At 43.0% G+C, this 13,368-nt stretch overlaps 2 protein-coding genes across 2 annotated transcripts in view; one reads left to right on the plus strand and one right to left on the minus strand.

Annotated features, from left to right (window-relative positions):
- Positions 1-2,498: 2,498 nt before the first annotated feature.
- Positions 2,499-8,972, plus strand: rgn (regucalcin). Its single transcript, XM_034233249.1, has 8 exons — positions 2,499-2,620; positions 3,716-3,885; positions 3,973-4,155; positions 7,103-7,203; positions 7,891-8,005; positions 8,177-8,308; positions 8,389-8,543; positions 8,651-8,972. Exons 2-8 carry the CDS (start codon positions 3,720-3,722, stop codon positions 8,699-8,701), a joined length of 903 nt encoding a protein of 300 aa, XP_034089140.1. The 5' UTR covers positions 2,499-2,620; positions 3,716-3,719; the 3' UTR covers positions 8,702-8,972.
- The window catches only part of LOC117557414 (formin-like protein 2), a 33,019-nt gene continuing 28,616 nt past the window's right edge, over positions 8,966-13,368 (minus strand). The window contains 2 exon segments of the mRNA XM_034233248.1: positions 8,966-10,593; positions 10,686-10,809. Coding sequence (XP_034089139.1) covers positions 10,505-10,593; positions 10,686-10,809 — 213 coding nt within the window. The 3' untranslated portion in view covers positions 8,966-10,504.

Below are 13,368 nucleotides of genomic sequence, written 5' to 3' on the forward strand. Positions count from 1 at the left end.
CTTCCCTGGCATCTTTATATCAAATAGTAGCTCCTGTAGACTAGAGGGCATGATTGTAAACATCTCTCACCAGCTAAATACTGCCACAGTTGCCATTTTACATTTCATTATACGATACAGTATTTATTATCATTATAGTATTACTATTTCGGCGATTAGATAACATATAAATTATATTTGATGCAACTTTAGTTATATTTCCATGACTTTTCCAAAACTTTGGGAAAAATATTGCATTCCATGACTTTTCCAGGTTTTTAATGACTGTACGAACCCTGACAATATCAGAACTTTCTCAACCAACTATTCATTATAAATGTAAAGACAGGGGGAGCAGTGCCATGGTCTTTGTCTGTCTTCCAAGACAGTGGGTCTGGCTGCTGTGTAGGTGGGGGTGATGGTGCATGGGCTGCTGGTGGCTGTGTCGGAGGGAGGGAGGTGTGCTAGGCGAGACTTCTTTGCTGGCTGGGTTGATCGTGATGGCTGTGGTGGAGGCCTTTGTACCGAGGTGTATCTTAATCTTGTGGCAGGCACAGATGGAGGTGGAGGCTGCTGTAGTGATGCTGGTCTGCTGGTCCTTGGTGGTGGTGGCTCTGGTGAAGGCCCTTGAGCCACGGTAGATCTTGACCTGGGTGCAGGCACAGATGGAGGTTCTTGCAGCTGTGAAATCGGAAAGAAATACAGGACAATAATTACTAAGTTCATTAAAATATAAAGTCCAAGTGGAATGTTTCTCCCCTCTCTCTCTATTTAACTATGTTACACCCACACAATGAAAGTACACTATTACTGTAATATTTACCTATCTTCAAATGGATCCTTGTTGTTGTTGCTGTATTCTCCAGGTTCTGATGCTCCATCTCCACTGCTGCTAGTGTTACAAGTCCGCTGTGCTGATAATCAGATAATAAGCCTGTTGAACAGGAGAAAAGAATGAAGCAGAGGGAAAGTTGCTGCCGTTTGTGTGGTTGTCCTAGCCAGAATTTATTAAACACATTAATAAATTCACTTACAAATTATATCCGTTTTCTCTATTTATCTAATCATTCTCTGGTTTGACGCCACATGTATCTCTGCGTTGTGTGGTCGAATGAATATGGCTTCCTTCTTGCCAACCAGCTTTATTATCTGTGCAAACATCACAGCCATGTTCTCTACTGGGCCTGGTTTTACACCCTGTGAATTGAAGCAGGATATATACATAATTATATGATGTGTGTATGAGACATGATGAGTGTGTCATTTCAGTATTTGATTTACAATTACATTGTTTTCAGACATTCTTTCCTCCTGGCTTTTATTTTTAAATATTTATTTTTAATCACCTATCTGCCTTTTTTGGTTCTTCATTATAAAACCTAAAAATTGAAAAGTAACGTTAATTATCAAAAAGTAAAATGTGAGAATAGTTTAATATAGGGCTGTGCGATTATGGCAAAAATCATTATCACGATTATTTTGGTCAATAATTGATATCATGATTATTAAAAACGATTATCCATTTACTTTGAAAACATCCATTTATTGAAAAAAAAAAAGTTAACCGTATGTTTTTAAGAGTTGATTACCCTGAACTTTGAGTATAATTCAACTGAAAAAAGAATAAAAAAAAGAAAATAATATTTACATTTTTAAAAAAATAAATAAAAATAATAATCGTTTTATTTCGATTACGTTGTTTTCGTAATCGTTGCACGCCAAAATCGTAATCGCGATTAAAATACGATGAATTGCACAGCCCTAGTTTAATATGTTAACTACACATGTTGGAACAAGAATGAATAATGTGTGCCCCCGCACGCAGGTGAGAGAGAGAGATCTCTTTTAAATATATTGAAAGTTAGAAACGGAGATGGTTAGATAAAATGTGCAAGATAACGTTTATGTAGCATTTCTTTATTGTCGAAATTATGACATTTCATAATGGGATGAAATCAAAGTGAATGGCCTGCTGCTGCTGAAGGCATGGGGCAAGTGACTGGAAACAGTTTTAAAAGTTATAACATCGTTTCAGATAATAAATAATAATGATAATTCATTCTATTTAGGGGCGCCTTTCAAAGCACCCAAGGACACCTTACAATTCATAACATATTCTAAGGAAAGGTTTTAAGACAGTACAAAGAATGCAGTCTGGGTGATGTTTTGTATGTGGGAGCAGATGAGAGAGAGCTGTCCAGAATGACACCAAGATGTTGTGTTTGAGTTCTTGATAAGCCATTAAAACAGTAAAATACGTGTCTCCTGTTCCCCAAAACATACCCATCTGTTATGGAAAAAGAAAGTATTCCAAAAGTATTCTAAAAGTAATCTGAATACGTTAAAGTAGACCCGATTCCAACGTTTAAGACACGTAACTGTAACTGTATTCTGATTACTTTCAGAGCCATGTATTCAGTATTTAGTAACTGATTACAGAACAGTAGTGTCTATTGGATACATTTTGGCCCTTGGACAAATGTAGTTGGTGATCCCTGCTGTCTAGCATGGAGAGCTTTTATTTTGGTGGGGAGGTACTTCCTGTCTGGTCAGCGGCGTGTTCATGCGAGTCAGCTGGTTGTGGGGGTCGGAGCTAAAAGTACATTCGGGAGTTTGTTCAAAGTGTGGGTTCCTGCAGCAGGTGAGTGTGTGTACAGTTTGTGTTCCTGCAGCAGCTGTGTGTGTGTGTGTGTGTGTTAAATGACCCAGTTTAAAGTCTCTTTAGTGACTCTTTAAATGACCCAGTTTAAAGTCTCTTTAGTGACTCTAAATGACCCAGTCTAAAGTGTCTTTAGTGACTCTTTAAATGACCCAGTTTAAAGTCTCTTTAGTGACTCTTTAAATGACCCAGTCTAAAGTGTCTTTAGTGACTCTTTAAATGACCCAGTTTAAAGTGTGTGTGTGTGTGTGTGTGTGTGTGTGTGGAAGTCATGTGACTGACACCAAAACTTGTTAAATATGAGCCGAATGTCTTTCCTCTCAGAAACGGGGTAGTTTTACTCCAGCAGTGAGTAAAGAGCCCATGAGCAAGGCAGCAGCAGAAAGAGTGTGGTATTGAAGTGCTGAGTCTCTTTAGTGACTCTTTAAATGACTCAGTTTAAAGTCTCTTCAGTGACTCTTTAAATGACCCAGTTTAAAGTCTCTTTAGTGACTCTTTATATGACCCAGTCTAAAGTCTCTTTAGTGACTCTTTAAATGACCCAGTCTAAAGTCTCTTTAGTGACTCTTTAAATGACTCAGTCTAAAGTCTCTTTAGTGACTCTTTAAATGACCCAGTTTAAAGTCTCTTTAGTGACTCTTTAAATGACCCAGTCTAAAGTCTCTTTAGTGACTCTTTAAATGACTCAGTCTAAAGTCTCTTTAGTGACTCTTTAAATGACCCAGTTTAAAGTCTCTTTAGTGACTCTTTAAATGACCCAGTCTAAAGTGTCTTTAGTGACTCTTTAAATTACCCAGTTTAAAGTCTTTTTAGTGACTCTTTAAATGACCCAGTCTAAAGTCTCTTCAGTGACTCTTTAAATGACCATTTAGCATTTCATTTTGAAGCTCTGATCCAGAAAGTGTTGCCAGGGAGAAATATTCACCCCCCCCCCCCCCTTTATATAATGCAGTACTTGTTTATTTACAGCTGTAACATGAATTTTAAAATATAATATGAAAACTCCACTGTGCTTTCATTTTGTAAAAGTTTTTGTTTTCCTGTTTTTTCCATGGTTCTCTTCTGTGATTGGTCCAGTCTGATGATGTCATCGGTTAAAGTAGAGTGCGTGATAAAGGTGGGCGCTCTGATTGGAGAAGGGCCGCTGTGGGAGGAGTCCCAACAGACGCTGATGTTTGTCGATATCGCCGGGCAGAAAATCCACCGCTGGAGGCCAACGACCAATCAGAGCGAGTCTGTGGAGACAGGTGAGCCAATCGGCATGCAGCAATCACTCAGAGGTGATTCTTTATTATAATAATATTCACACAGATTATATTGATGGTTCTCCTCAGCGGACTTCGTGAGCTTCGTGGTTCCTCGTGTCTCTGGGGGTTACCTGGCAGGCATGGGTCGCAGCATCGTGGCTGTTGAATGGTCGACTCAGATGATGACATCACTGGTGGAGCTGGACGAGGACAAACCGAACAACCGTCTGAACGATGGGAAGGTGGATCCGAGAGGACGCCTGCTGGCAGGTGGGTGCAACCTGCAATGTTAGGCTAACTCTGTTCTGCTAACTCTGTTCTGCTAACTCTGTTCTGCTAACTCTGTTCTGCTAACTATGTTCTGCTAACTATGATAGGCTAACTATGTTCTGCTAACTCTGTTCTGCTAACTATGTTCTGCTAACTATGTTCTGCTAACTATGTTCTGCTAACTCTGTTCTGCTAACTCTGTTAGGCTAACTCTGTTCTGCTAACTCTGTTCTGCTAACTATGTTCTGCTAACTCTGTTAGGCTAACTCTGTTCTGCTAACTCTGTTAGGCTAACTCTGTTCTGCTAACTCTGTTCTGCTAACTCTGTTCTGCTAACTCTGTTCTGCTAACTATGTTCTGCTAACTCTGTTAGGCTAACTCTGTTCTGCTAACTCTGTTCTGCTAACTCTGTTCTGCTAACTCTGTTCTGCTAACTATGTTCTGCTAACTCTGTTAGGCTAACTCTGTTCTGCTAACTCTGTTCTGCTAACTCTGTTCTGCTAACTCTGTTAGGCTAACTCTGTTATGCTAACTCTGTTAGGCTAACTCTGTTCTGCTAACTCTGTTCTGCTAACTATGTTCTGCTAACTATGTTCTGCTAACTCTGTTAGGCTAACTCTGTTCTGCTAACTCTGTTCTGCTAACTCTGTTCTGCTAACTCTGTTCTGCTAACTATGTTCTGCTAACTATGTTCTGCTAACTCTGTTCTGCTAACTCTGTTCTGCTAACTATGTTCTGCTAACTCTGTTCTGCTAACTATGTTCTGCTAACTCTGTTCTGCTAACTCTGGTTCTGCTAACTATGTTCTGCTAACTCTGTCTGTTCTGCTAACTCTGTTCTGCTAACTCTGTTCTGCTAACTCTGTTCTGCTAACTCTGTTCTGCTAACTATGTTCTGCTAACTCTGTTCTGCTAACTCTGTTCTGCTAACTATGTTCTGCTAACTCTGTTCTGCTAACTCTGTTCTGCTAACTCTGTTCTGCTAACTATGTTCTGCTAACTCTGTTCTGCTAACTCTGTTCTGCTAACTCTGTTCTGCTAACTCTGTTCTGCTAACTCTGTTCTGCTAACTCTGTTCTGCTAACTCTGTTCTGCTAACTATGTTCTGCTAACTCTGTTCTGCTAACTCTGTTCTGCTAACTCTGTTCTGCTAACTCTGTTCTGCTAACTATGTTCTGCTAACTCTGTTCTGCTAACTATGTTCTGCTAACTCTGTTCTGCTAACTCTGTCTGCTAACTATGTTCTGCTACTCTGTTCTGCTAACTATGTTCTGGCTAACTCTGTTCTGCTAACTCTGTTCTGCTAACTATGTTCTGCTAACTATGTTCTGCTCTGTTCTGCTAACTCTGTTCTGCGAACTCTGTCTGCTAACTCTGTTCTGCTAACTCTGTTCTGCATAACTATGTTCTGCTAACTATGTTCTGCTAACTTCTGTTCTGCTAACTCTGTTTCTGCTAACTCTGTTCTGCTAACTCTGTTCTGCTAAACTATGTTCTGCTAACTATGTCTGCTAACTATGTTCTGCTAACTCTGTTCTGCTAACTCTGTTCTGCTAACTCTGTTCTGCTAACTCTGTTCTGCTAACTATGTTCTGCTAACTCTGTTCTGCTAACTCTGTTCTGCTAACTATGTTCTGCTAACTATGTTCTGCTAACTCTGTTCTGCTAACTCTGTTCTGCTAACTCTGTTCTGCTAACTATGTTCTGCTAACTATTCTGCTAACTAGGTTCGCTACTCTGTTCTGCTAACTCTGTTCTGGCTAACTCTGTTCTGCTAACTCTGTTCTGCTAACTATGTTCTGCTAACTCGGTTCTGCTAACTCTGTTCTGCTAACTCTGTTCTGCTACTCTGTTCTGCTAACTCTGTTCTGCTAACTAGTTCTGCTAACTCTGTTCTGCTAACTCTGTTCTGCTAACCTGATATGCTATGTTCTGCTAACTCTGTTCTGCTAACTCTGTTCTGCTAACTCTGTTCTGCCTAACTCTGTTCTGCTAACTCTGTTCTGCTAACTCTGTTCTGCTAACTCTGTTCTGCTAACTCTGTTCTGCTAACTCTGTTCTGCTAACTATGTTCTGCTAACTATGTTCTGCTAACTATGTTCTGCTAACTCTGTTCTGCTAACTATGTTCTGCTAACTATGTAGCTAACTCTGTTATGCTAACTTGTTCTGCTAACTCTGTTCTGCTAACTCTGTTCTGCTAACTCTGTTCTGCTAACTCTGTTCTGCCTAACTCGTTCTGCTAACTCTGTTCTGCTAACTCTGTTCTGCTAACTCTGTTCTGCTAACTCTGTTCTGCTAACCTCTGTTCTGGCTAACTCTGTTCTGCCTAACTCTGTTCTGCTAACTATGTTCTGCTAACTCTGTTCTGCTAACCTCTGTTCTGCCTAACTATGTTCTGCTAACTCTGTTCTGCTAACTCTGTTCTGCTAACTCTGTTCTGCAACTCTGTTCTGTCTAACTATGTTCTGCTAACTCTGTTCTGCTAACTCTGTTCTGCTAACTCTGTTCTGCTAACTCTGTTTCTGCTAACTCTGTTCTGCTAATCTGTTTCTGCTGCTAACTCTGTTCTGCTAACTCTGTTCTGCTAACTCTGTTCTGCTAAACTCTGTTCTGCTAACTATGTTCTGCTAACTATGTTCTGCTAACTATGTTCTGCTAACTCTGTTCTGCTAACTCTGTTCTGCTAACTATGATAGGCTAACTCTGTTCTGCTAACTCTGTTCTGCTAACTATGTTCTGCTAACTATGTTCTGCTAACTCTGTTCTGCTAACTCTGTTCTGCTAACTATGATAGGCTAACTCTGTTCTGCTAACTATGTTAGGCTAACTATGTTCTGCTAACTATGTTAGGCTAACTATGATAGGCTAACTATGTTCTGCTAACTATGATAGGCTAACTCTGTTCTGCTAACTATGTTCTAGTAACAGTTCAGTTGTGTGTCTCAGGTACAATGGGGAGGGAGAAGCGACCGGCGGAGGTTCAGAGACAACAAGGGTCTCTATTCTCTGTGACCTCTGACCTCTCTGTGACCAAACACCTGACACAGGTGACCTCACCTTTAATCACTTGTTAACACACTTCTGCTATTGACCTCTGACCTCTCTTCACCTGTCTCTCTGTCCCTGTCTCTCTGTACTTGTCGGTCTGTACTTGTCTCTCTGTCCCTGTGTGTCTGTACTTGTCTGTCTGTACCTGTCTGTCTGTACCTGTCTGTCTGTACTTGTCTCTCTGTCCCTGTGTGTCTGTACCTGTCTGTCTGTACTTGTCTCTCTGTACCTGTCTGTCTGTACTTGTCTCTCTGTCCCTGTGTGTCTGTACTTGTATGTCTGTACTTGTCTGTCTGTACTTGTCTGTCTGTACTTGTCTGTCTGTACCTGTCTGTCTATCTGTCTGTACTTGTCTCTCTGTACCTGTCTGTCTGTACCTGTCTGTCTGTACCTGTCTGTCTGTACTTGTCTGTCTGTACTTGTCTGTCTGTACCTGTCTGTCTGTACCTGTCTGTCTCTGTACTTGTCTGTTCTGTCTGTACTTGTAGTCTCTGTACCTGTCTCTCTGTACCTGTCTCTCTGTACCTGTCTCTCTGTACTTGTGTCTCTGTACCTGTCTCTCTGTACCTGTCTGTCTGTACCTGTCTGTCTGTACTTGTCTCTCTGTACCTGTCTGTCTGTACTTGTCTCTCTGTACCTGTCTCTCTGTACCTGTCTCTACCTGTCTGTACCTGTCTGTCTCTCAGGTGGACATCTCTAACGGGATGGACTGGTCTCTGGATCAGAAAACGTTTTTTTACATCGACAGTTTGTCTCTGACCGTCGACGCTTTCGACTACGACTCAGACTCTGGACGTCTCGGTATCTGAGTATTTATTATCGTGTACTCATACTGCAATAAACATGTACTTATACTGCTGTAAATATGTACTTATACTGCAGTAAATATTCATTTATCATCTTGTGCTTGTACTGCAGTAAATATATTTGAATGTGGTACACAATCTTAATCTGTATACCTGTGTTGCCCAGGTAACCGGCGTGTTGTGTACCACCTGGCCGAGGGGGAGGGGCTTCCTGACGGGATGACGGTGGACGCGGACGGTCGTCTCTGGGTGGCGATTTATAACGGAGGGCGAGTGCTCAACATCGACCCCGAAACCGGTCAGTCAGAACCTCAGTGTACCTGTGCGTTCTCTCAGGTGTACCTGTAGTCTCAGGTGTAGTTGTTGTTGTTGTTTCAGGTGTGTGTCTGCAGACTGTTTCTCTGCCGGTGACAAAGACCACTTCCTGTTGTTTTGGGGGTCCGGACTTCTCCGACCTTTACGTGACCTCAGCCAGTCTTGGCCTGGACCAATCAGAGCGGAGGAAGCAGCCGCTGGCCGGGGGGGTCTTCAGGGTGAGCGGCTCCAAAAATAATGCTTATCAAAAAAAATACAATTATATAACGAGCATGATGCTGCCATGTCCATACTAAAGTGTGTGTGTGTGTGTGTGTGTGTGTAGGTCTCAGGACTTGGGGTCAAAGGTCGTCCCTCAGTCTCGTTCTCTGGATAAACCTCAGCTGTCTCAAATCATTGACTCTTATCACATTATGATAAACTGTGATCTATATACGGAGGCAGCCAATCAGAGAGGAGGACACTGTGACAGCCAATCAGAGAGGTGGACACTGTGAGAGCCAATCAGACTGGAGAAATTATACCTATTTTATGTAACTTTGTATAATAATGAAGATAATGATCTGCAGCTGAGGATTATGGGTAATGTAGTGAATGTAACCACACCAATGATAAATCAGTTTGAAATAAAGAGAGCGTCTCGTAGACACGGTGCGTTTATTGACACAAAGTGCAGAACAACACAACAACAACAACACGCCTAGAAAATGTTTCTGTACACGTAGAAAACTTTGTGCTGTAAGTCTTTATGGGGGGGGGGGGGGCTACACAAATACCCCTTTTAATTTATTCAGAAACAAAAGTCCTTTATTCACATTTATCAGGATGTGTTTTCCTGACGGATCAGATCCGGTTTTCATTCTCAGACTTTATCTTATGATTAATATTTGCTGTTTTAATATTTACAGTTTTAAATACGTAGTTATTTCCTAATGTCTTTGTTATTAAAGTCCTTGCTGTGTGAACCTGTCACTTCCTGTTCCTCTGAATATTTATTTTAGTTAACATGATGATACTGTGAGAATATATATGATCGTTAGCGTCATCGTGCTAACAGCCGTGCTAACAGCCATGCTAACAGACGTGTTTTACATGGTGTGGCTACGCTTCGAGCTAACAGGTTCACACAGCAGTCACACTGGTGTTTTTCACAGATAACATGTTCCCCCCCCCCGCTGTTGCAAGGCTCGTCAAACAGAACCGCAGAACCCTGTACAGATACAGACAGGAACATAGAACCACAGAACCTGCAGAACTCCAGAATCACAGATCCTTCAGAACCACAGAACCTGCAGAACTCTAGAACCACAGATCTTTAAGAACCACAGAACCTGCAGAACTCTGATTTCAGGTTGGTGTGGTTCTGACCGATCACAACATATAAACACGACGTCGCAGAAATGTAGAAAACAAAGTGCTGATTAGTCCCATCGATTAGTGGGCGTGTCCAGCAGAGAACCCGTCAGACTGAAAGGTCCAGCGGAGAACCCGTCAGACTGAAGGTGCAGCGGAGAACCCGTCAGACTGAAGGTGCAGCGGAGAACCCGTCAGACTGAAGGTCCAGCGGAGAACCCGTCAGACTGAAGGTCCAGCGGAGAACCCGTCAGACTGAAGGTCCAGCGGAGAACCCGTCAGACTGAAGGTCCAGCGGAGAACCCGTCAGACTGAAGGTGCAGCGGAGAACCCGTCAGACTGAAGGTGCCAGCGGAGAACCCGTCAGACTGAAGGTGCAGCGGAGAACCCGTCAGACTGAAGGTCCAGCGGAGAACCCGTCAGACTGAAGGTCCAGCGGAGAACCCGTCAGACTGAAGGTCCAGCGGAGAACCCGTCAGACTGAAGGTCCAGCGGAGAACCCGTCAGACTGAAGGTGCAGCGGAGAACCCGTCAGACTGAAGGTGCAGCGGAGAACCCGTCAGACTGAAGGTGCAGCGGAGAACCCGTCAGACTGAAGGTCCAGCGGAGAACCCGTCAGACTGAAGGTGCGTTTCCATGACTTAATTCATGGTTTAATGTGTGCGTAAAGAAACACCAAAACAAAAACTGTTCCCTCTCTTCCGAGCCGCGACGACAGAACTATGAGAACCAGCCGCCACTCGTGTCAGCTGATCATCAAACAGACCATGTCCTTCACTTTACTCCGGTTCTCCAGTTCTCCTCCGGTTCCTCCTGTGTGTCGTCATCAGTAGTGCTCCTCGGAGTGAGCCGCGTCACAGAAGAAGCGAGAGCTGCGTTTGGCCGAACGAGCAGTGAAGGGGACGGTCTTCAGAGCTGCAGCCAATCAGAGAGCAGACAGATACCAGCCAGTCAGAGAGCAGACAGATACCAGCCAATCAGAGAGCAGTATAGTAGTATATGAGTACCTGTGATGATGTCCTCGATGGCTCCGTCCTTCCCTTCATAAACGTGCCGCGTTTCCTTCCCTTGTTTTCGTCGGAGTTCAGAGAGAAGCTCCAGCTGCTGGCGCTTCCCCCGGTGGGAGGGGGACTGGGGAGAACATGTAAGTAATAAATAACAACAATAAACAATACCAGTAGTTAATATACAGTATATATCATGGCAAAAACTCTTACTGGATCCGGGGAAGCCATGGTGCCTACCCCAGGCACCATGGCTTCCCCGGATCCAGTAAGAGTTTTTGCCATGATGACAACCCCGCTGCTCGCGGAGGACCTTCTCTCATGGACGTCTCATCTACCCGGGGTTCTGCCGCGAGGACTACGCTGTCTATGGGCCCAGGGAAATGGGAGACTTTCCCCCTATGCAGCGCGCACTTGCGACGGCAAGCCGACCAGCCCAGCGAGGAGGACCTGGCTTCTAATTCTCCTACTCCTGATGTCGGGTAACGTGAAACCGAATCCAGGCCCAGAACTGTCTCAGCTGCAAACGCCAGAGGAGTTTAGAACGAAAGACGGATTACGTCTTTTTCACCTTAATGTTCGCAGCATGATTAATAAGATGGACTCCATCAGAATATGGGCCGATTCGACTGACTCTGATATCATTGTCCTTTCTGAGACGTGGCTCAAAAAGTCGATTACAAATGATATGATAAATATAAAAGATTACAATGTCTTTAGAACAGACCGTGTGGGAAAAGGGGGCGGGGTTGCGATTTATGTTAAAAACCATTTAGACTGCACCTGCATCGAATCCCTAACAAAACCAAAATGCTTTGAACTCTCTGTAATTAAACTATCGCTCCCAAGTGGTTCAGACATTATAGTGGTCGGATGCTACCGCCCGCCCGCTGCCTCAAGCGAAGCCACGAATATACTCTCCAATCTTCTCCATAACTGGACTAAATCCGAGATGGTTTTACTCGGAGACCTAAACTGGGACTGGCAAACGGATTTACAAAACTCTTTCAAGGACACTTATGACTCTCTCTGTTTGGTGCAACTAGTTAACTCGCCAACTCGGTTAAACCAAAAAGATTTAGAGAAGTCCACTTTGATTGATGTTATTCTTACAAACGCACCTCACCGTTTCTCCGCAGTAGGCACGTTTTGTAATGATATAAGCGACCACTGCGCAATTGCTTGTGTGAGAACCTGTAAGATCCCTAAAGGAAAGCCACGTCTCATTCACAAGAGGCGATTCAAACATTTCGATGAGCAGGCGTTTCTACATGATGTTTTTAATAGTGATTTACACATTGTTTCACTTATGACCGATGTTGAGTTAGCATGGAATTATTTTAAATCCACCTTCTTGGCTATATGTGACAAGCATGCTCCTTTTAGGACATCTAGGATAAGCGGTAAAGACAACCCCTGGTTTAATGATTCTATATCCTCTCTCATTCGACAGAGAGACACTGCCTGGGCTAAAGCAAAGAAATCGAATATTCCATTAGATTGGAATCTGTATAGGACATTAAGAAACAAATGCACTAAGCTGATTAAAGACTCTAAATGTGCCTACTATCTTAATGCAATACATGACAACTTGAATAACCCTGCAAAGTTTTGGAAACTTGTTAAATCCTCCTCAGGTTCTATCACTCCAAACAGCCTTCCTGATCTCTTAAGGGTAAATCAGAGTGAAATCAAGGGCAAAATGGATATTGCAGACAGCTTTAATAATTATTTTATTTCTGCTGGCTCAATCTTTGATTCTAGCAACTCAGGGATGATTGCTGCAGAAGGAGAGCCAGGTCCTCCGCCACTTGACCCTGATCAACTGTTCACCTTTGCCCCCATCTTGACCTCTCAGGTTCACAAAGCTTTAATGAGCCTAGATGTAAATAAATCTTCAGGCCCAGACAAGATAGAGCCGTTCTTCTTCAAAGTTGCTGCAGGTCTGATTGCAGAACCCATAACCTCTATTTTGAATCTCAGTCTTTGTGCTGGTGAATTGCCTAGCTCCTGGAAGTCGGCCATGGTTCTCCCCTTGTTAAAGGGCGGAGACCCCTCTGACCTAAATAATTATCGCCCTATTTCCAGACTGTCTGTAATGGCCAAAGTCTTTGAATCTCTTGTAAACGAACAACTGAAAAAGTTTCTAACTGACCATAATATTCTTAACGAGTCTCAGTCAGGCTTCAGATCAGGCCATAGCTACTACTTCAGCGGCTATGCTAGTCTCAAATGACATAATTGAAGCACTAGACAAGAAAAAACACTGTGCAGCATTGTTTGTTGATCTGTCTAAAGCTTTTGATTCTGTGGATCATGCATTGCTACTGCAGAGGCTTGGCTGCATAGGTCTTGGCAAAATGGCTTTGAGCTGGTTTAAAAACTATCTATCTGAAAGAACTCAGTGTGTCTCAGTAGAAGATTATACCTCAGCTGCTCTTACTGTAAACAAAGGTGTTCCACAAGGTTCTATTTTGGCCCCTGTCTTATTCTCCATCTTTATAAATGAACTAGGAAATGGGATAAACCCAGCACGGTTTCATTTATACGCCGATGATACAGTTGTTTACACAGTGGCTTCCTCTTTAACCCAGGCCATAGAGCTTCTACAGGATGCTTTTAATACACTGCAACACTCCTTGCTAAGGCTAAGACTGGTCCTTAATGCAAAAAAGACCAAGTACAT

The sequence above is a fragment of the Gymnodraco acuticeps genome, unplaced genomic scaffold (assembly GCF_902827175.1).
Source record: "Gymnodraco acuticeps unplaced genomic scaffold, fGymAcu1.1, whole genome shotgun sequence".
Lineage (NCBI taxonomy): Eukaryota > Metazoa > Chordata > Actinopteri > Perciformes > Bathydraconidae > Gymnodraco > Gymnodraco acuticeps.